The 23,000-nt window shown below is 42.3% G+C and overlaps 1 protein-coding gene across 1 annotated transcript; it reads left to right on the top strand.

The window, feature by feature from the left end:
• Positions 1 to 16,005: 16,005 nt before the first annotated feature.
• Positions 16,006 to 22,445, top strand: PGAM2 (phosphoglycerate mutase 2). The gene is made up of 3 exons (XM_020897663.2): positions 16,006 to 20,563; positions 20,685 to 20,865; positions 22,242 to 22,445. Exons 1-3 carry the CDS (start codon positions 20,150 to 20,152, stop codon positions 22,406 to 22,408), a joined length of 762 nt encoding a protein of 253 aa, XP_020753322.1. The 5' UTR covers positions 16,006 to 20,149; the 3' UTR covers positions 22,409 to 22,445.
• Positions 22,446 to 23,000: the final 555 nt, after the last annotated feature.

The following is a 23,000-nucleotide window of genomic DNA, read 5'->3' as shown; positions in this document are numbered from 1 at the left end:
CAGGTAAGAAAAAGGAATAAAATGTATACAAATTGGAAGGGAAGAGGTAAAACTGTCACTATTTGCAGATGACATGATACTCTATATCAGTTCAGTTCAGTCGCTCAGTCATGTCCGACTCTTTGCGACCCCATGAACCGCAGCACACCAGGCCTCCCTGTCCATCACCAACTCCCAGAGTTTACTCAAACTCATGTCCATCGAGTCGGTGATGCCATCCAGCCATCTCATCCTCTGTCGTCCCCTTCTTCTCCTGCCCCCAATCCCTCCCAGCATCAGGGTCTTTTCCAATGAGTCAACTCTTCACATGAGGTGGCCAAAGTACTGGAGTTTCAGCTTCAGCATTAGTCCTTCCAATGAACACCCAGGACTAATCTCCTTTAGGATGGACTGGTTGGATCTCCTTGCAGTCCAAGGGACTCTCAAGAGTCTTCTCCAACACCACAGTTCAAAAGCATCAGTTTTTCGGCACTCAGCTTTCTTCACAGTCCAACTCTCACATCCATACATGACCACTGGAAAAACCATAGCTTTGACCAGACAGACCTCTGTTGGCAAAGTAATGTCTCTGCTTTTTAATATGCAATCTAGGTTGGTCATAACTTTCCTTCCAAGGAGTAAGCATCTTTTAATCTCATGGCTGCAGTCACCATCTGCAGTGATTTTGGAGCCCCCAAAAATGCAGTCTGACACTGTTTCCATCTATTTGCCATGAGGTGATGGGACCAGATGCCATGATCTTAGTTTTCTGAATGTTACTCTATATAGAGAACCCTAAAGTCTCCACTCAAAAACTATCAGAAAAATAAATTTAGCAAGGTAGAAGGGTACAAGATTAAGGTATAAAAATCTGTTGCATTTCTTTATACCAACAATGAAGTATCAGAAAGAGAAAGCATAAAAGGCCCATTAAAAACTGTGTCCAAAAAAATACTTAGGAATAAACTTGACAGAAGTCAAAGAACTATACACCAAAGATGTTTAAATATTGATAAAGAAAATCAAGATCATTCAAAGAAGTGAAAAGGTATCCCATGCTCTTGGATGGGAAGAATTAATATTGGCAAAATAGCCACACTACCTAAAATACCCATGACATTTCTCACAGAAATAGAACAAATCATTCTAAAATTTATATGGAACAAAAAAACACTCAGAATTGCCAAAACAATCCTGAGGAAAAAGAATAAAGCTGGAGGCATAACCCTTCTGGACCTCAGACTATACTACAAAGCTCTAGTAATCAAAATACTGTTACTGGAACAAAAAAGACACACAAATGGAAAGAAATAAATAGCCCAGAAATAACGTCAAACACCTTTGATCAATTAATCTATAACAAATGAGGCAAGAATACACAACAACAACAACAAAAAGACACCAACAAATGGTGTTGGGAAAGCCGGACAGTTACATGTAAAGTTCAATGAAATTAGAACACTCCCCTTGCATCATATACACTCAAAATGGTTTAAGGACCTACATATAAGACATGACACCATCAAATTTTTAGAAAAGAACAGGGGAAAACTTTCTCTGACATAAATTGTGGCAATATTTTCTTAGATGAGCCTTCCAAGTCAAAATAAATAAAAGGAAAAATAAACTACATGGGACTACATCAAACTTAAAAGCTTTTGCACAGCAAAGGAAACCATAAGTGATAAGACAAGCTACAGAAAAGGAGAAAATATTCACAAATGATATGACTGACAAGGGGTTAATATCCAAAACACACAAACAGCTAATATGACTCAATATAAAAAAAAAAAAAAACACATCAAGAAATGGGCAGAAGATCCAAATAGACATTTCTTCAAAGAAGACATATAGATGCCCAACAGGCACATCACTAATTATTAGAGAAAAACAAATCAAAGCCACAGTGAGGTATCATTTCACACCTATCAGAATGACTATATTTAAAAATCTACAAATAATAAATGGTGGAGAGGGTGCAGAGAAAAGCGAATCCACCTACATCATTGCTGGGAATGTAAACTGGTGCAGCCACTGTGGAAAACAGTATGAAAGTTCCTTAAAAAACTAAAAACAGAGTTACCATAAAATCCAGCAATGCCACTCCTGAGCATATAACCAAAAACAATGAAAATTTAATCTTAAAAGATACACACACTCCAAAGTTTACAGCAGCACTATTTACAATAGTAAAGACATGGGAACAACCCAATTGCCCATGAAGAGATAATTACCTTAATAAAATGTGAATATTGGGGGGGTAGTGGTGATCAGTCTTGTCTGACTCTTTGCAACCCCATGGACTGTAGCCTGTCAGGCTCCTCTGCCCATGGAATTTTCCAGGCAAGAATACTGGAGTGGGTTGCCATTTCCTACTCCAGGGGATCTTCCCGACCCAGGGATCAAACCCATGTCTCTTGTGTCTCCTGAATTGGCAGGTGGATTCTTTACCACTGTGCCACCTGGGAAGCCCATATGGAATATTACTCAACCATAAAAAATAATGAAGTATTGTCATTTGCAGAAACCTGGATGACCTACAGAATATCATACAAAGACAGATATTATGTAATATCATTTATATGTTGACTCTAAAAAGTAACACAAACTAATCTTTACACAAAGCAGAAACAGACTCACTGACATAAAAAACAAACTGATGGTTACTAAAGGGATGGATTGGGAGCATGGGATTGACAGATACAAACTACATAAAATAGATGAGCAACAAGCGTTACTGTAGAGCACAGGGAACCAGAGCTATATTCAATCAGCGTAATAACCTATCATGGAAAATAATCTGAAAAATATATTATGTATATATAACTTTCTGTACATCTAAAACTAACACAGTATTGTAATAAACTACACTTCAATAGAAAACATATACCACCCAACAGGACAGAAAGTCCAGAGATAAACCCACACAGCTGTTGTCACCTAAATTATGGCAAAGGAGGCAAGAATATACAATGGAGAAAAGATAGTCTCTTCAATAAGTGGTGCTGGGAAAACGAATACTCCCTAACACCATACAAAAATAAACTCAAAATGGATTAAAGACCTAAATGTAAGACTGGATACTATAAAACTCTTAGAGGAAAATATAGGCAGAACACTCTCACATAAATTGCAGCAAGATCTTTTTTGATCAATCTCCTAATGAAAACAGAAACAAAAATAAACAAATGGGACTTGATTAAACTTAAAAACTTTTGCACAGCAAAGAAAAACCAACAAAATAAAAAGACAACCCTCAGAATAGGAGAAAATGTTTGCAATCAAAGTGATGAACAAGGGATTAATCTCCAAAACATACAAAAAGCTCATGCAGCTCAAAAAAAAAAAAAAAAATACCCAATCAAAAATAGGTAGAAGATCTAAATAGGTATTTCTCCAAAGACATACAGATGACCAAAATGCATATGAAAAGACGCCCAATGTTATTAGTTATTAGAGAAAAGCAAATCAAAACTACAGTGAGGTATCACCTCACATGGTCAGAATGGCCATCATCAAAAAATCTACAAACAATAAGTGCTGGAGAGGGTGTGGAGAAAAGGGAACCCTCCTATACTGTTGGTGGGAATGTAAATTGGTACTATCACTATGGAGAACACCATGGAGGTTCTTTAAGAAACTAAAAATAAAGCTAACCTATGATTCAGCAGCAATACCACTCCTGGGCATATTTCCAAAGAAAACAATAAATCAAAAAGATACATACACCCCAGTCTTCATTGCAGCACTATTTACAATAGCCAGGACATGGAAGAACCTAATATCCAGCAACAGAGGAATGGATAAAGATGTGGTACACAAACAATGGAATATTCAGTTCAGTTCAGTTCACTTCAGTCACTCAGTCGTGTCCAACTCTTTGTGACCCCATGAACCGCAGCACACCAGGCCTCCCTGTCCATCACCAACTCCCAGAGTCCACCCAAACCCATGTCCATTGTGTCGGTGATGCCATCCAGCCATCTCATCCTCTGTTGTCCCCTTCTCCTCCCTGCCCTCAATCTTTCCCAGCATCAGGGTCTTTTCAGATGAGTCAGCTCTCCGCATCAGGTGGCCAAAGTATTGGAGCTTCAGCTTCAATATCAGTCCTTCCAATGAACACCCAGGACTAATCTCCTTTAGGATGGACTGGTTTGATCTCCTTGCAGTCCAAAGGACTCTCAAGAGTCTTCTCCAACACCACAGTTCAAAAGCAACAATTCTTTGGCACTCAGCTTTCTTTATAGTCCAACTCTCACATCCATACATGACTACTGGAAAAACCATAGCCTTGACTAGATGGACCTTTGTTGGCAAAGTAATGTCTCTGCTTTTTAATATGCTGTCTAGGTTGGTCATAACTTTTCTTCCAAGGAGTAAGCGTCTTTTAATTTCATGGCTGCAGTCACCATCTGCAGTGATTTTGGAGCCCAGAAAAATAAAGTCAGCCACTGTTTCCCCATCTATTTGCCATGAAGTGATGGGACCAGATGCCATGATCTTAGTTTTCTGAATGTTGTGCTTTAAGCCAACTTTCTCACTCTCCTCTTTCACTTTCATCAAGAGGCTCTTTAGTTCTTATTCACTTTCTGCCATAAGGGTGGTGTCATCTGCATATCTGAGGTTATTGATATTTCTCTCAGCCATCTTGATTCCAGCTTGTGCTTCCTCCAGCCCAGCATTTCTCATGATGTACTCTGCATATAAGTTAAATGAGCAGGGTAACAATATACAGCCTTGACGTACTCCTTTTCCTATTTGGAACCAGTCTGTTGTTCCATGTCCAGTTCTAACTATTGCTTCCTGACCTGCATACAGATTTCTCAAGAGGCAGGTCAGGTGGTCTGGTATTCCCATCTCCTTCAGAATTTTCCACAGTTTATTGTGATCCACACAGTCAAAGGCTTTGGCGTAGTCAATAAAGCAGAAACAGATGTTTTCCTGAACTCCCTTGCTTTTTCGATGACCCAGCAGGTGTTAGCAATTTGATCTCTGGTTCCTCTGCCTTTTCTAAAAACCAGCTTGAACATCTGGAAGTTCACAGTTCACATATTGCTGAAGCCTGGCTTGGAGAATTTTGAGCATTACTTTACTAGTGTGTGAGATGAGTGCAATTGTGTGGTAGTTTGAGCATTCTTTGGCATTGCCTTTCTTTGGAATTGGAGTGAAAACTGACCTTTTCCAGTCCTGTGGCCACTGCTGAGTTTCCAAATTTGCTGGCATATTGAGTGCAGCACTTTCACAGCATCATCTTTCAGGATTTGAAATAACTCAACTGGAATTCCATCACCTCCACTAGCTTTGTTCATAGTGATGCTTCCTAAGGCCCACTTGACTTCACATTCCAGGATGAGAAATAGAGCTACAGATGTAGAAAACAAACATGATTACTGGTGGAGTGGGGAAGAGGGGAGAGAGAAAAATTGGGAGATTGGGACTTATATGTACAAACTAATATATATAAAATAGATAACTAGGGAGATCAGATCAAGATAGTGGAGGAATAAAATGTGGAGCTCACCTTCTCCCCACAGATACATCAAAAATACAACCACATGTGGAAAACTTCTCATAGAACTTCTACTGAACGCTGGCAGACCTCAGACTTCCCAAAGGGCAAGAAAACCTCCATGTAACTGGGCATGGCAAAAGAAAGAAGAACCACAGAAAGAGAATGGAATCTGGGTGGCCCTGTGCCTCTGGGAGGGAGCTGTGGAAGAGGAAGGGTTTCTGCACCCTGGGAAGCCCCCTCACTAGCAGGGACAGAGCAGCATGTGTACTGAGCGCAAAGCAGAGACAGACCTTCCAACAGGGTCAGTGCCAACTGGCGCTCCCCAGCTGAGACAGCTGTCCACTCCCCCACTGGGGTAGGTAAGGGCTGGGAACCAAGGCTCAGGCTTCAGGGGTCACACCCTGGAGAGAAGACTGGGGTTGTGTGAAGGGAGCCTAAGGGGGATAGGGTGCAGTGCGCCACACCTGAGGGAGTCCAGGAAGCAGCCTGGGCCTGCCAGACAGGCAAGGGATCACTGCTGGGAAGCATGCGAGGACACGGGTGGGCCCATAATAGGAGCTTCTTCCTCCAAGCTCACAGCAGCAGGCAGCACCTGCAGGAGCTCCAGGGGCCAAAGCCAGTGACGGCTGTTATCCTGGATTCCAGAGGCAGCCCAGACTGCTGTCACTGCTGCCTGTGAGCCGGCGCAGGTCACCTGCTCAGGTCACTGCCTCCACCTTCCTGGGAGCTGACAGCTACCACCACTGAGGGCTCTGCAATCTAGGGCCAGCTTCCCTGGGAGGCGGTGTGACCTGCCACTAGTTCTGCTGAGGAGGGACCCCCGGCCCCACCTTCTGTGAGCCTGTGTGAGCTGTGCATCTGAGCATCCCCTTATCAAGGTGGTAATAGCCAGAACATGGTGAGGAAAGGACAGCAGGCATCCAGACCCAAAACAGCCCTCATACCAAAAGTATCAAACCCATACAAGCTATGCAGGGATGCTCCGACTTATAAATAACCCTCCAAGACTACAATCAATACTGTTTTTTCCTAAACTCACAGACTAAGAGAAATATAAGCAAAAATGAAGAAGCGGAGGAATCACTCTCAGTTAAAACAAAGAAAATTCCTCTAAGGAACAGTGAAATAAACCTCTCCAGCCTAACAGACACTCAGTTCAAAAAGGAGGTAATAAAAGTGCTGAAGGAATTAAGAAAGGATAGTGACAGAAATGAAGATTACTGTAAAAAGGGACTAGAAACTATAATGAGGAAACAAGAAAATTTATAAAATTCATTTGCCAAGATGAAATCTGAGCTCAAAGGAATGAACAGCAGAATGAATAATGCAGAAGAAAGAATAAGTGACCTGGGTGACAGACTAATGGAAATTACCCAATCAAAACAGCATATAGAAAGCCAAAAAAAAAAAAAAGAAAGAAAGCAATATAAGAGACCTATTGGATAATATAAAACAGGACAATCTATATATAATAGGGATTCCAGAAAAAGAAGAAAGAGAAAGGGGATTAAATATGTATTTGAAGAAATTATGGCTGAAAATTTCCAAAATCTAAACAATATATCCAGAACAGGAAGCACAGAGGGTTCCAAACAAAATAAACCCAAACAGACCTACACCAAAATATATTATAATAAAAATGACAAAGATTAAAGATAAAGAGAGAATACTAAAGGCAGCAAGAGATAAAAGAGTTCCTTATGAAGAAACCCTCATAAGGCTATCAGCTGATTTCTCTATAGAAACACTACAGGCCAGAAGGGAGTGGCAAAATACATTTAAAGTCTTGAAAGAAAAATCTGCAATCTTCCAATCAAGATTATCATTTAGAATAGGAGGAGAAATAAAGAATTTCTCAAATAAGCAGAAGATAAAAGAATATATTAATACTAAACCTATCCTAAAAGAAATATTGAAAGGTTGTCTCTACATAGAAAAGAAGCAAGAAGAAAACAGGAGGCAAGAAATCACAAGTAAATCACTTAAACTGGGCTTCCCAGGTGGCACTAGTGGCAAAGAACCTACCTGCCTGTCAATACAGGAGACATAAGAGACAAATAACCTATTGTGAAATCAATGATAAACACAAGGAACAGCAAAAGGATAAACACAAATATGTAAAAAGGGACATCAAAATCATATAAGTCAGGAAAGGAAAATAAGAAAATGAAGATTCTTTTTCTTTTTTTAGAATGTGTTTGAGTCTACAGGACTATTAGTCTAAAGCAAGCAGGCAGAGGAAGAGGTTAACATAATTTAAAAATGGCAACCACAAATCAAAAACATATAACAGATTCACAAAAACCTAAAAGAAGAGAATACAAGCATTAAAAAGAAGGAAATTTATCAAACCACAAAAAAAAAAAGGAACAAAGAAACAAAGAATCAACCAGAAAATAAGGTTTGAAATGGCAATAAATACATATGATTCATGTCAATGTATGGCAAAAACCACCACAATATTGTAAAGTAATTAGGCTCCAATTAAAAAAATTAATTAATTAAAAAATAAAAATCTATTCAATTGTAAGAAAAATACATATGTATCAACAATTAACTTAAATGTCAATTGACCAGATATTTGGCTCAGCTGGTAAAGAATCCACCTGCAATGTGGGAGACCTGGGTTTGATCCCAGGGTTGGGAAGATCCCCTAGAGAAGGGAAAGGCTACCCACTTCAGTATTCTGGCCTGGAGAATTCAATGGACTGTATAGTTCATGGGGTCACAAAGAGTCGGCCACGACCGAACAACTTTCACTTTCACTTTCTTTCCAATCAAAAGACAAAGAGTGACATGCTGGTTTAAAAAAAAAAAAAACACAAGAGCCTATAATATGCTGCTTACAAGAGATACACCTTAGGACAAAAGACACATACACTGACAGTGAGGGGATGGGAAAAGATATTTCATACAAATGGAAATGACAGGAAAGCAAGAGTTGCAACACTTATATCAGACAAAACAGACTTTAAAGCAAAGGCTATAAAGAAAGATAAAGAAGGACATATGTAATGATAAAAGGATCAATATAAGAAGATATAAAGATAAAAGGATCAATACAAAAAGAGGATTTTACACCCATTAACATACATGTACTTAACATAGAAAAACCCAAACAATAAAACAAATACTAACATAAAGGGAGAAATTAACAACAATACAATATTAGTAGGAGACTTTAATATCCCACTTACACCAATGGACAGATCTTCCAGACAGAATTAATAAAGCAACAGGTCCTAAATGATACAATAGAACAATTAAACAATTAATATTTTCAGGACACTAGGCCCCAAGAAACCAGAATACACATCCTTTTCAAGTGTATGCAGAACAATCTTTGGGACTGACCACATCCTAGGGCACAAAACTAACCCCAACAAATTTGAGAGTACAGAAATTATTCAGGCATCTTCTCTGATGCCGATGCATGAAACTAGAAATCAACCACAGGAAAATAAATTAGAAAAAAAGATTACAGGGACGCTAAATAACTTTCTATTAAAAAGCAAATGGATCAAAAAGGGAATCACAAAGGAAATTTAAAAATACCTTGAAACAAATGACAATGAAAACATAACCATATAAAGCCTGTGGTCCACAGCAAAAGCAATGCTTAGAGGGAAGTTCATAGTGATATAGGCCTTCATTAAAACAAACAAAACAAGAAAAATCTCAAGTAAGTCTAACCTACCACCTAAGAAAATTAGAAAAATAAGAACAAACAAAACCTAAAGTCATCAGAAGGAAGGAAATAGTAATAATCAGGGAGGAAATAAATAAAATAGAGATTAAAAAATAATAGAAAAAATCAACAAAATCAAGAGCTGGTTTTGAAAGAGTAAACAAGATTGACAAACTTCTGGCCAGGCTTACCAAGAAGAAAAGAGAGGAAACCCAAATAAAGAAAATAAGAAATGAAAAAGGAGGAATCTCAACTGATACCACTGAAATACAACCATTAAGAGAATACTATGAACAATTATACACCAACAAATTTGACAACCTAGAAGAAATGGACAACTTTCTAGAAACATACAGCCTGCCAAAACTGAATCAAGAAGAAACAGATAATTTGAACAGACCAATCACTAGAAATGAAATAGAATCTGTAATAATAAAATAATCCCTACAAACAAAAGTCCAGGACCAGATGGTTTCACAGGCACATTCTACCAAACATAAAAAGTATACTGACTATTCTCAAATTCTTCCAGAAGACTGAAGAGGAAGAAACACTCCCAAAGTCATTCTATGAAGCTACCATCACCCTGATACCAAAACCAAACAGAAACAACACCAAAAAAGAAAATTACAGGCCAATATCCTTGATGAACATAGATGTAAAAATTCTCAACAAAATATTAGCAAACTGAAGCCAACAAGATATAAGAAAGATCATACAGGGGATTATCCTGGTGGTCCAGTGGTTAATACTTAACTTTCCAATGCAGGGTGTGCAGGTAAAACCCCACATGCCTCATAGCAAAAAAAAAAAAAAAAAAAAGTAGCAATATTGTAACAAATTCAGTAAAGATTCTAAAATATGGTCCACTTTAAAAAAAAATATCATACACCCTGACCAAGTGGAATTCATCCCAAGTTCACAAGGGGATGCTTCAGCATATGCAAATACATCCATCAATGCAATACACCAGTCCATCCTAAAGGAAATTAGTCCTGAATATTCATTGGAAGGACTGATGCTAAAGCTGAAACTCCAATACTTTGGCCACCTGATGCAAAGAACTGACTCATTGAAAAGACCCTGATGCTGGGAAAGATTGAAGGCAGGAGGAGAAGGGGACGACAGAGGATGAGATGGCTGGATGGCATCACCGACTCAATGGACATGAGTTTGAGTAAACTCTGGGAGTTGGTGATGGACAGGGAGGACTGGCGTGCTGCAGTCCATGGGGTCGCAGAGTCAGACACAATTGAGCAACTGAACTGAACTGACTGATACAATACACCACATTAACAAAAGAAAAGTTAAAAAAAATACACACAATTATCTCAGTAGACGCAGAAAAGGCATCTGACAAAATTCAACATCTATTCATAACAAAAATTTCTTACCAAAGTGGGAATAGGGGGAACATATCACAACATAGTAAAAGCCATTTATGACAAACCCACAGCCAACATAATATTCAATGGTGAAAAGCTGAAAGCCTTCCCACTAAAATCTGGAACAAGACAAGGATGCCCACTCTCACCACTTCTCTTCAACATAGTATTGGAAGTCTTAGCCACAACAATCAGACAAGAAAAAGAAATTACGTGTATCCAAACTGAAAAGGAAGAGGTAAAACTGTCAGTATACGTAGAAGACATGACAGTGTACATAGAAAACATTACTTTGCTGACAAAGGTCCGTCTCGTCAAGGCTCTGGTTTTTCCAGCGGTCATGTGTGGATGTGAGAGCTGGACTGTAAAAAGAGTTGACGCTGAAGAATTGATGCTTTTGAAATGTGGTGTTGGAGAAGACTCTTGAGAGTCCCTTGGACAGGAGGAGATCCAACCAGTCCATCCTAAAGGAGATCAGTCCTGGGTGTTCATTGGAAGGACTGATGCTGAAGCTGAAGCTCCAGTACTTTGGCCACCTGATGTGAAGAACTGACTATTTAACCCTGATGCTGGGAAAGACTGAAGGCAGGAGGAGAAGGAGATGACAGAGGATGAAATGGCTGGATGGCATCACTGCCTCGATGGATCTGAATTTGAGCAAACTCTGGGAGTTGTTGATGGACAGGGGAACCTGACATGCCTCTGTCCATGAGGTTGCAAAGAGTCAGACATGACTGAGCAACTGAACTGAACCGAACTTTACACTAACAGTGTATCAGAAAGGGAATGTAAAAAAACCAATACCTTTTAAAATTGTACCAACCCCCACTCAACCTAGGAATAAAGCTGACCAAGGAGGTGAACATACACTAAGAACTATAAAACATTTAACATAAATGCATCCAAGCAGTGTCACACCTGTTTACCAGTCATTGACTCTGTTAGATTCGTGAGTTTTCTCACTGTTTCTCTGAGGTAAATGACTTGTTAGAGAGCCTCATTAAGAAATTTTCACCAAAATCACAAAAACACGAAGTCCAAGAAATCACCAGGAGACAGATTTTTAATTTTTTAAACCTTATATTGTATTTCCTTTTGATGTCACTTATTCATTTTATGACTGCCAACTTGTTATGGTATTAATTATATGTATATGTTTATATGTATGCATATAATATATGTATATGTATATGAAGAATAAAGTTAAGATTTGGTCAAACTATATTTTCTCATTCAAGTACAAAAATGTTTTCAAGGCTGCAAAAAGTGTACAGTTGTTAAACAAGTTGTAAATAAAGACTTGTATAAAAATTCAAAAAAAAAAACATTTAAAAAAGAAATAAAAGATGATTCAAATAAAAAGATGATTCAAAGAAACCAAAAGATATCCCATGCTCTTTGACTGGAAGAATTAATACTGTCAAATAGCAATACTACTCAAAGCAGTCTACAGATTTATTATGAGTCCAATCAAATTACCCATGACATTTTTCACAGAATTGGAACAAATAACCCAAAAATGTATATGGAAAAATAAAAGACCTAGGATTGCTAAAGCAATGCTGAGGAAAATAAACAAAGCACAAGGCACAACTCTCCCAGACATCAGACAACACTACAAAGCCAGAGTATGAAAACAGTGTGCTGTGGGTACAGAAACAGGCATGTGGGTCAATGAAACAGAACAGAGGGCCCTGCGATAGACTCACATGCCTGTGGTTAATTAATCTTTAACAAAGGATGCAAGAATATAACAGGGGGAAATGACAGTCTCTTCAGCAAGAGCACGGGGAAAGCTGGACAGCTGCATGTAAATCAAAGAAGTTAGAATACACCTTCACACCATGCACAATAATAAACTCAGAATGGCTTAAAGATTTAAACACAATATATGACACTATAAAACTCCTAGAAGACAGCATAGGCAAAGCATTCTCTGACATAAACCATGTTTTCTTAGGTCACTCTCCCAATTCAATAGAAATAAAAACAAAAACAAACAAATGGAACCTTATCAAACTTATTAGGTTTTGAACAGCAAAGGAAACCAGAAAAAACTGAAAAGATAACCCACAGAATGGGAGAAAATATTTGCAAATGATACGACAGACAAGGGCTTGATCTCCAAAATAGCTTATCTGTTCAGAGACAGACAGACAAGGGCTTGATCTCCAAAATAGCTTATCAGTTCAGTTCAGTTCAGTTGCTCAGTTGTGTCCGACTCTTTGAGACCCCATGGACTGCAGCACTGCCAGGCCTCCCTGTCCATCACCAACTCCCAGAGTTTACTCAAACTCATGTCCATTGAGTCAGTGATGCCATCCAACCATTTCATCCTCTGTCATCCCCTTCTCCTCTTGCCTTCAATCTTTCTCAGCATCAGGGTCTTTACATATAACTCAACAACAACAACAACAACAAAAAACTCCCCAAACAATCCAGTCAAAAAATGGGCAGAAGAACTAAATAGATATTTCTCCAAAGAAGACATACAGATGGCCAGCAGACACATGAAAAGATGCTCAACATCAGTGATTATTAGAGAAATGCAAGCTGAAACTACAATGAGGTATCACCTCACACCAGTCAGAATGAGCATCATTTAAAAAATCTACAATAACAAATGCTGGAGAAGATGTGGAGAAAAGGGAACTCTCTTACACTGCTGGTGGAAATGAAAACTGATGCAGCCACTATGGAAACAGTATGGAGGTTCCTCAGAAAACTAAAAATAGAATTACCATATGATCCAGCAATCCTACTCCTGGAAAATACTATACATTTTTACCCAGACAAAACTATAATTCAAGAAACTAGAACACTTTCTAACACCATACACAAAAATAAACTCAAAATGGATTAAAGACCTAAATGTAAGACCAGAAACTATAAAACTCTTAGAGGAAAACATAGGCAGAACACTCTCTGACATAAATCACAGCAAGATCTTCTATGACCCACCTCCCAGAGTAATGGAAATAAAAACAAAAATAAACAAATGGGACCTAATTAAACTTAAAAGCTTTTGCACAACAAAGAAAACTATAAGCAAGGTGAAAAGACAGCCTTCAGAATGGGAGAAAATAATAGCAAACGAAGCAACTGACAAAGAATTAATCTCCAAAATATACAAGCAGCTCATGCAGCTCAATACCAGAAAAATAAACAACCCAATCAAAAAATGGGCCAAAGAACTAAACAGACATTTCTCCAAAGAAGACATACAGATGGCTAACAAACACATGAAAAGATGCTCAACATCACTCATTATCAGAGAAATGCAAATCAAAACCACAATGAGGTATCATCTCACACGGTCAGAATGGCTGCTATCCAAAAGTCTACAAACAATAAATGCTGGAGAGGGTGTGGAGAAAAGGGAACCCTCTTACACTGTTGGTGGGAATGCAAACTAGTACAGCCGCTATGGAGAACAGTGTGGAGATTCCTTTAAAAACTGGAAATAGAACTGCCATACGACCCAGCAATCCCACTGCTGGGCATACACACCGAGGAAACCAGAATTGAAAGAGACACGTGTACCCCAATGTTCATCGCAGCACTGTTTACAATAGCTAGGACATGGAAGCAACCTAGATGTCCATCAGCAGACAAATGGATAAGAAAGCTGTGGTACATATACACAATGGAATATTACTCAGCTATAAAAAAAGAACACATTTGAGTCAGTTCTAATGAGATGGATGAAACTGGAGCCTAAGTAAGCCAGAAAGAGAAACACCAATACAGTATATTAACACATATATATGGAATTTAGAAAGATGGTAACGATAATCCTATATGCAAGACAGCAAAAGAGATGCAGATGTAAAGAACAGACTTTTGGACTCCTGTGGGAGAAGGCAAGGGTGGGACGATATGAGAGAATAGCATTGAAACATGTACATTACCATATGTAAAACAGATGACCCATGCAAATCCAATGCGTGAAGCTGGACACTCAAAGCCGGTGCTCTGGGACAACCCAGAGGGATGGGGTGGGAGGGAGGTGGGAGGGGGCTTCAGGATGGTGGGACACATGTGCACCCATGGCTGATTCATGTCAGTGTATGGCAAGAGCCAGCACAATATTGTAAAGTAATTAGCCTCCAATTAAATAAATACTTTTTAAAAAAAGAAAAACAAATTTTTAAACTGCAATTTAAAAAGATATATACACCCCTATATTCATAGCAGCACTGTTCACAGTAGCCAAAACATAGAAAGAACCAAAATGTCCATCAGCAGAGGGACAGATAAAGAGGATGCATACATACATGTGATGGACTGATACTCAGCGATAAAAATTAATGAATGATGCCATTTGCATCAATACAGATGCAGCTAGATTATTATCAGTCAGAAAAAGAAAGACAAATAACATATGATATCACTTATATGTGGAATGACTTCCCTGGTGGCTCAGATGGTAAAGTGTCTGCCTACAATGTGGGAGACCTGGGTTCGATCCCTGGAGAAGATCCCCTGGGGATCCAAGATCCCCTGGAGAAGGCAGTGGCACCTCACTCCAGTACTCTTGCCTAGAAAAATCCTGTGGACAGAGAAGCCTGGCAGGCTACAGTCCAGGGAGTTGCAAAGAGTCAGACACAACTGAGAGACTTCATTTTCCATGCATGGAATGAACCTATCTGCAAAACAGACTCATAGAAATAGAGAACAGATTATGGTTGGCAAGGTAGGGGGGAGGGAGACGGAGGGGCCAGGAGTTTGGAGTTGGTAGATGCAGACTATTACATTTGCACTGGATAAACAAAAAGGTCTTAATGTACAGGGAGCTATGGTCAATATCCTGTGGTAAGCCACAATGATAAACAATATTTTAGAAGAACGTATATATGTATATAACTGAGTTATTTTGATTCACAGCAGAAATTGGCACAACATTGTAAGTCATCTATACTTCAATAACAAAACTAAAATAGATAACAAATAAGGACCTAATGTCTTTCACAGGGAACTCTACACAACACTCTCTAATGGCCTATCTGGGAAAAGAATCTAAAGAAGAGTGGATATACATATATATATATAGCTGATTTACTTTGCTCTCTCTATATATATATAAACATACACATATATAAAGAGATGTAGAGGTTATTGTATAAAGATAAAAGGGTAATTTTAAATATTTACTCAGCTATTAAAAAGAATGCATTTGAATCAGTTCTAATGAGGTGGATGAAACTGGAGCCTATTATACAGAGTGAAGTAAGTCAGAAAGAAAAACACCAATACAGTATATTAACACATATATATGGAATTTAGAAAGATGGTAACAATGACCCTATATGTGAGACAGCAAAAGAGACACAGATGTAAAGAACAGACTTTTGGACTCTGTGGGAGAAGGCGAGGGTGGGATGATTTGATATTAACAGACATGAAGGGAAAATAGACAGATATACACAGTAATAATGGGGGACTTTAGTATCCCACTTTCAACAATGGATAGATCATATAGACAGAAAATAAGGAAAACTTAGACTTAAAACCATGTATTATACCAAATGGACTTAACAGACATATACAGAACATTTCATCTATCAACAGAATACACACTCCTCTCAAGCACACATGGAATATGCTCCAAGATAGATCATATCCACAGAGCAAGTTCTTAATAAATTTAAGAATACCAAAACCATACCAAGCATCTTTTCTGAACACAATGGTTTAAAACTAGAAATCAACTGCAAGAAGAAACCTGGAAAATTCACAAATATTGGAGATGACATAATATATTCCTAAATAATCAATGAATCAAAAAAGAAGTCAAAAGAGAAACCAAAATATATCTTGAAACAAATGAAGATGGAAATACAACATACCAAAGCATATGGAATGCAACAAAAGCAGTTCAAAGAGGGAAGTTCATAGCAATATACACCTACATTAAGAAAAAGAAAGAGCTTAAATAAGCAATTTAACCTCAAGGAACTAGAAAAATCCAAAGTTAGTAGAAGGACAGAAGCAACAAAAATCAGAGCAGAAATGAATGAACAGATAATGGTATGTATCAGTGAAACAAAGAGCTGGTTCTTCGAAAAAACAAATGAAGCAGACAAAGCTTTAGCTACTCATTATTGAGAGGAGTCAAACAAAATTATAAATGAAAGAGGAAGAGATAACATTACAACTGAACACATAAAGGGCCATAAGAAACCACTATGAACAATTATATACCAACAAATTCAACAATTTAGAAGAAATCTAGAACTGTCAGAACTAATAAACTCAATGAAGTTTTGAAATACAAGATATACAAGTATCAGTTATGTTTCTATACACTAAAAAACAGCAGAAAAAGAAATTAAGAAAACAATCCTACTTACAATTGCATAAAAAAAAAAATAACTAGAAATAAATGTAGCAAAGGTGGTGGAAGATCTATACACTGAAACCTGAGACACAGATGAAAAATTTGAAGATAATACAAACAAGTGTAAAACTATTCTCTGCTCATAGACTGGAAGAATTAATATTGTTAAAATGTCCATGCTACAAAAAGCAATTTATAGATTCAGTGTTGTCCCTATCAAAGTTCCAATGGCATTTTTCTCAAAAGAGTAAACAAAACAAAACAAAAAAGCTAAAACTTTGTATGGAACCTCAAAAGACCATGAATAGTTAAAGAATTTTGAAAAAGAGGAACAAAGCTGGAGATACAGTTCTTTGTAACTATATTACAAAGCTACAGTGATCAAAAAAGTATGATATTGGCATAAAACACACACATAGGCCAAAGGACAGAATAGAGAACTCAGAAATAAACCCCCACCCTGGAGTGGTCAACTAATTCACAACAAAAGAACCAAGAATATACAATAGGGAAAGGACGTGCAATAAATGGTTTGGGGAAAACTGGACTGCCACATGCAAAATTGTCCTAGGTATTCTGGATATTGAGAGTCTGTTTAAATTCTAAGAAGAATGCTGATCTTATCATTTTGGCAGATAATCAGGTCACCAGTGGGTCAGCCTAGGTCGAAGACCACAAGTGCAGGGAGCCCAGGAATTAATTTGTAACTGGACTGAATCACTCACCTAATCTCTGTCTTCTCCATGATTACCCTGATACTTGACAGTTACCTGGTCCCTGCTTTTCAAGGCCACTGGCCAGAAATTGGGGGTCTTACTCCCCCTCCATGCCCCAGCTTGCTGCACAGCTCCTGCAGCCGCATCCAGTCCTCAGCTGCAGGAGGGCAGAGAGAGAAAGCAGTGGGTTGTTGCCATGCACTCTTGTAGCCTCACCTCTGGCTAGAGGGTAGCTCTTCTCTCACAGTTTTAGCTACCTGCCTGGCTGACAGTGCCACCTCCGCATTACTGCCCAGGAGCTGTGGTGGTAAGAAGGGGAGAAAAGGAAGGGACTTGTAGGAACTTTATTTCTACTCCTTGGACCAGAGATAGTTTCTGGAGCCCTTTCTGTCCACATTGGGCATACTTCTAGGTTTCAAGTTGGGAAATTCTAGAAGAAAAAAATCTGACCTGCTTTATCTGCCTGATACTTTTCTGTTTTCTGAGATCTGCATTCTGCCTGTCCAGGATTTACAGCTGTGGTCATGGGGAGACCAGTGGAGGGTGCTCACTCCATCCTCCCAGGACAGTCCCATTAAAGAGCAGTCCTCCTACCCCTTGCTTGCTTCTCCATGGACCTCTTAACTGTCCACCATGCTACACACATCACATGTTGCTGTCTATGTCCCATCACTGGGATGGAGACCTCCCCCCGGGCAGAGCCTTGCTTGCCCAGTGCTTGAACAGCCCTGGCACACCAGACTTGCCCAGCAAACACTTTTTGAATGAATGAGGCAGGTTGAAGTGAGCCACGACTGAGAAGCTGTGTGTCTTCTTGATCTTAAAACTTCCTTTGAGGTCCCATGTTTTCTCAACATCCTTCAGACAGAAAGGTATGTCCCATCTCTTCCTTTGATTTGCAGTAAGCCCAGTGGCTCCCCAGTCTAGCACCTCCTCACCAAGCCATCTGCACCCAGCCTAGGCTAAGCAGCCTCGTTCACACCTAACCCAAAACCACCACCTCTACCAGGGCCTTTGGCTTCCAATCCTGCCTCCACAGCCGCAACTGAGTTTACAATCGTGCTTCAGACTCTCCAGTGATGCTCGATCATTAGGACACATGACCCAGGCCCTCCATGCCTCTTTACCACACACTTGTTTGCTGTTCTATAAAGATTGGTTCTTTGCTGGTGCAGCTTCAACTCGGCATCTTAACCCCGCCCCTCTGCTTGATTTCTTCACTGCCAAGACCCCAGCGGCCCATGACCCCCCAAAACTGAATGCAGAAGTCCTGGGCCTGTAACCAACTCTACTGCCCCCAAGTCCCAACCTCAGCTGACCTCTGCATGCTTCTGATAAGCTGGGCACAGACCTAACACACAGTACCTCTGATTCTGGGACCCCTTATGAGTCCTGGATTTCTTTTTCTTTTTAAAGGTACTTTCAACTAAGAAGAATAAGCCTGTCTTGCATGAAGACAGGTAGGGTGGGATTGTGTGGCAGATGTGGGAAAGAACTTGACAAAAGGATGTGAGAGCAGAAAACCTTCTGCCCCTCTCTGGCCCAAGCAGCCAGGCCTGCAGCTCTCATTTGTCCTGGAAACCCACCTCAGCCCTTGCCCCACACTGCTGCCACTTCCCACAGGGCCAGACCTCTCCCTTCAGGGCTGCGGCCCTCACCCATCCCCTCATTCTGCCCACAGCACCCTTTGCTTCTCCCCTGTCCGTTGAGGGGATTAGTGGAGATACCACAGTCCCTCCCAGCCTGGCTGTCAGCCAGAGGCTTCTGTAGGACCCATCCTGTGAGCAGGCAAGGCAGAGTCTGCCAGGGCAAGAGGGACCTGAGGAGGGAGGTCAGGAGTCCTGCGGAAGGTCCCCTGCCAATATACAGATCCCATTCATAGGTGAGCAGAGCCACGGGGGGAGCCTTCTGGCAGCTCACATGCAACATACATGTGAGTACAAGGCACACATACATCTATGTAGTATATGCATGCACACACACGTGCTCACAGGCACACACACGTGAGTGGGCAAACGTGTGCATACTCACACACTCTGGTTCCTTTGACAGCATACTAGTATCCTTACTGAAATGCAGGCTTGTGCCCCAGTTGTGTTGAGTGATTCAAAGAAAGCAGTTAGGACTTTACTGTGCCTCTGCCTAAGAGTGACAAGTTCCCTGGGAGCAGAGAGCAAGCAGGTTGACAGGGCTGGGAGCCCCAACATCTGGGGGTCTTTCCCCAAAGAGCCCTTCTGTTTCTGATAGCCCTCGAATTTCAGACTTGTCAGAGGCCCTGGCTTCTGTTCTTCATAGCCAGCCCTGCTCAGCAGCCCCACCCAGCCTGGGCTCTGGTGAGGCTATTTTAAGTCGAGCTCTTGGCCTGCCTTACACCAACTCTGCTACTGGGCACCTGCCACCGCCTGTCAGGCCTGGAATGCTGATTGGCAGTTGGCTGGGGCGGGGGCTGGGGCCAGACCGTTATAAAGCTGGCGCACCCGGGAGTCACCCGCCCCAGTCCACAGCCCGCCAGGCCCCACCTCTACCACCATGTCCACCCACCGCCTTGTGATGGTTCGGCACGGCGAGAGCACCTGGAACCAGGAGAACCGCTTCTGTGGTTGGTTCGACGCAGAGCTGAGCGAGAAGGGGGCTGAGGAGGCCAAGAGGGGGGCCCAGGCCATCAAGGACGCAAAGATGGAATTTGACATCTGCTACACGTCAGTGCTGAAGCGGGCCATACGCACCCTCTGGACCATCCTGGACGGGACAGACCAGATGTGGCTGCCCGTGGTGCGTACCTGGCGCCTCAACGAACGGCACTACGGGGGTCTCACTGGCCTCAACAAGGCAGAGACGGCCGCTAAGCACGGGGAGGAGCAGGTGAAGATCTGGAGGCGCTCCTTTGACATCCCACCACCCCCCATGGACGAGAAGCACCCCTACTACCACTCCATCAGCAAGGTGAGGTGCTGGGACGGGGGAGGGCAGAGGGAAGGCCTGGGGCCCAGGCCTTCAGGGATGGAGGCCGGGTGGAGGCGGGGGTGCCTGCCTGGGGAGTGAACAGCAGCCTGGATGCCCCCAGGAGCGTCGGTATGCAGGCCTGAAAGCTGGGGAGCTGCCCACGTGTGAGAGCCTCAAGGACACCATTGCACGGGCCCTGCCCTTCTGGAATGATGAGATCGCCCCTCAGATCAAGGCTGGCAAGAGAGTGCTCATTGCAGCCCACGGGAACAGCCTACGGGGAATCGTCAAGCACCTGGAAGGTGAGGCCCATCCTCACATATGGAATGGGCAGAGGCGGGTGGGATGACACGTTCCCAAGAACCAATCAGCCCCCAACTGCTCTTTTCATATAAGGGACAGTCACTTCATTGAGGCAGCTTTGCAGACATCAGCATCAGGGTAGGGATTTTTAATTGTGAACTCCAGTTCACAGCCAGGAGGGTTGAGAAACCTTCTCTGTTTAAAAGAAAAATTTTTAAGTCTCTGTGTACTGGGACACCATGTGACATGAGTCTCCTGAATATTCTGGGTGAAAATGTCTGCCACCACTGACTCAGGGCCCAGGCCCCATACAGGGGTCCACTGCTGGCCCAGGTTCCCAAACTCAAGCCCCAGGTGAGAAGGGGGAAGGCCCTGGGGCTGGCATCCTGCCAAAGGACACCCACTCCTGAAAAGAGCCCATCTGCTTCTAAATCCCAGCTTGCTGAGTGAACTTGGTCAAGTCATGTTACTGGTAACCGAGGGCAAGGTCCTGCCCAGACCCACTCCAAGCAAAGATTAGTCGAGAGGAGGGAGCAGGGCGTGGAGGACACTAGAGACCTTAGGTTCGTAACTTGGCTTTCATTAAAGCAGCAATACCTCACGGTATGACAGGCTCCTTCATGGAAGCCCCAGCTGCCTTTCTGATGCTGAGTCCACAGATGCCTCCCATTTGGCATTGAGCCTAGTGGACGGAAAGACCACCTGCCCCCCCTCCTGGGGACTTCCTGCAGCCTGGTCTAGGAGAAATGAATGCACTGAGGCAAAGCTGATTGGGGTCTCGCACTGACCAGAGCATGTTCTCTTAAGCTCCCCTTGCATCAACAGAGTGGGGTGATAGGAATGCCAAAGGTCGAGCTGCTATTCCAGGCCACAGACTGGAGGCCAGCAGGCTTGGGTTTCCTCGGAAACCTCTCCTTTGCACCTGGCAGGACCTCCCATCCACCGTGGCCATGAGCAGCCCTTCTCGCTGTCCCTCCCTGCCCCCTCCCCCTTCTCAAGGCACCGATGCTCCTTTGCTTAGAATGTCCAGAAACTGTAACTCTCTAGAAACCACATGGTTAATGTCTCCCCTGATCCCAAACATCCAGAGTTCACGCTGGGCCAAGGGGGCTGACGGCATCGCCCCAGATCAAGACAGCTTGGGGTGGAGTGAGGTCCCTGGTTCGCCACAGCTATTTCTGTAGGCTGCTGTCTCAGAGCTGCCTTGACCTTCTCCGGGCACACTCCTGTGGCTGTGCTATCAGGGGTGGGAAGACTGCTGCCTGGCTCACAGCACTGTGGCCCATAAAGGTCACGAAACCTGCTAAATGCATGAGCAGGTGGCTGGCTGGTCGACAGGCTGGGAGGGGCTAAGGACCCTATTCCCCTGGTCTAGGGATGTCGGACCAGGCCATCATGGAGCTGAACCTGCCCACGGGGATCCCCATCGTGTACGAGCTGGACCAGGCGCTGAAGCCCACCAAGCCCATGCGTTTCCTGGGGGATGAGGAGACCGTGCGGAAGGCCATGGAAGCTGTGGCCGCCCAGGGAAAGGCCAAGTGAAGGGCGGGCTCTGGCAATAAAGGCACCTCCTTCCACAGCCTCGAGTTCAGCACAGCCCCCGACGTCTGGCAGGTGGGTTGGCAGAAGCCCACCCGCTACCCCAGCACTCCCTCAGGGCTAGTTCCGCAGGTCTGCAGCCTGGGATGCCACAAGCACAGTCCCAGGCCCATGCTGCCTGCCCAACCCATCCCCATCAGTGGTGGCCAAGAGACTCCCTATTCCTGGCTAGCAAGTGGCTCCTGACAACTCACCATGTAACCCCCAAAGCTGGAGCCACTTGGTAGCCTTGCGCTAAATTAAGAGTGCCCAAGGTCACCTAAGGGGTGTCCAAGCAATGCAGCCCACACCGTGGTGAGCCAGGACACCACTTCCTTCACACTGGTTGTCCTCTACCATCTTTGCAGCCCCAGGGTGGGAAGGGCAAGATGGTAGCCTGGGCCCTGCCCTGTGAGTGTCCCCTTGTCCAGGGACAGACAAGCCCACAGGTGGCCTTAAAGCTGGCAATACGTGATTCATGGAGCTCCCATGGCTGGGTGAGCCTTGGAGTTGGTCCTGAGATATCTGGACATGGTGGGACCTGCCTGCAGCTCAG

This window comes from Odocoileus virginianus, unplaced genomic scaffold (assembly GCF_023699985.2).
Source record: "Odocoileus virginianus isolate 20LAN1187 ecotype Illinois unplaced genomic scaffold, Ovbor_1.2 Unplaced_Scaffold_17, whole genome shotgun sequence".
NCBI lineage: Eukaryota > Metazoa > Chordata > Mammalia > Artiodactyla > Cervidae > Odocoileus > Odocoileus virginianus.
The sequence above is the reverse complement of the archived record's forward strand: the minus strand, read 5'-3'. Positions and strand labels throughout refer to the sequence as shown.

Excerpts from the sequence above, each read along its gene's own strand:
- PGAM2 (XM_020897663.2), top strand. The coding sequence starts at position 20,150 with ATGTCCACCCACCGCCTTGTGATGGTTCGGCACGGCGAGAGCACCTGG. Across the intron at positions 20,564-20,684 it reads ACTACCACTCCATCAGCAAG|GAGCGTCGGTATGCAGGCCT; the intron begins GTGAGGTGCTGG and ends GGATGCCCCCAG. Across the intron at positions 20,866-22,241 it reads AATCGTCAAGCACCTGGAAG|GGATGTCGGACCAGGCCATC; the intron begins GTGAGGCCCATC and ends CCCCTGGTCTAG.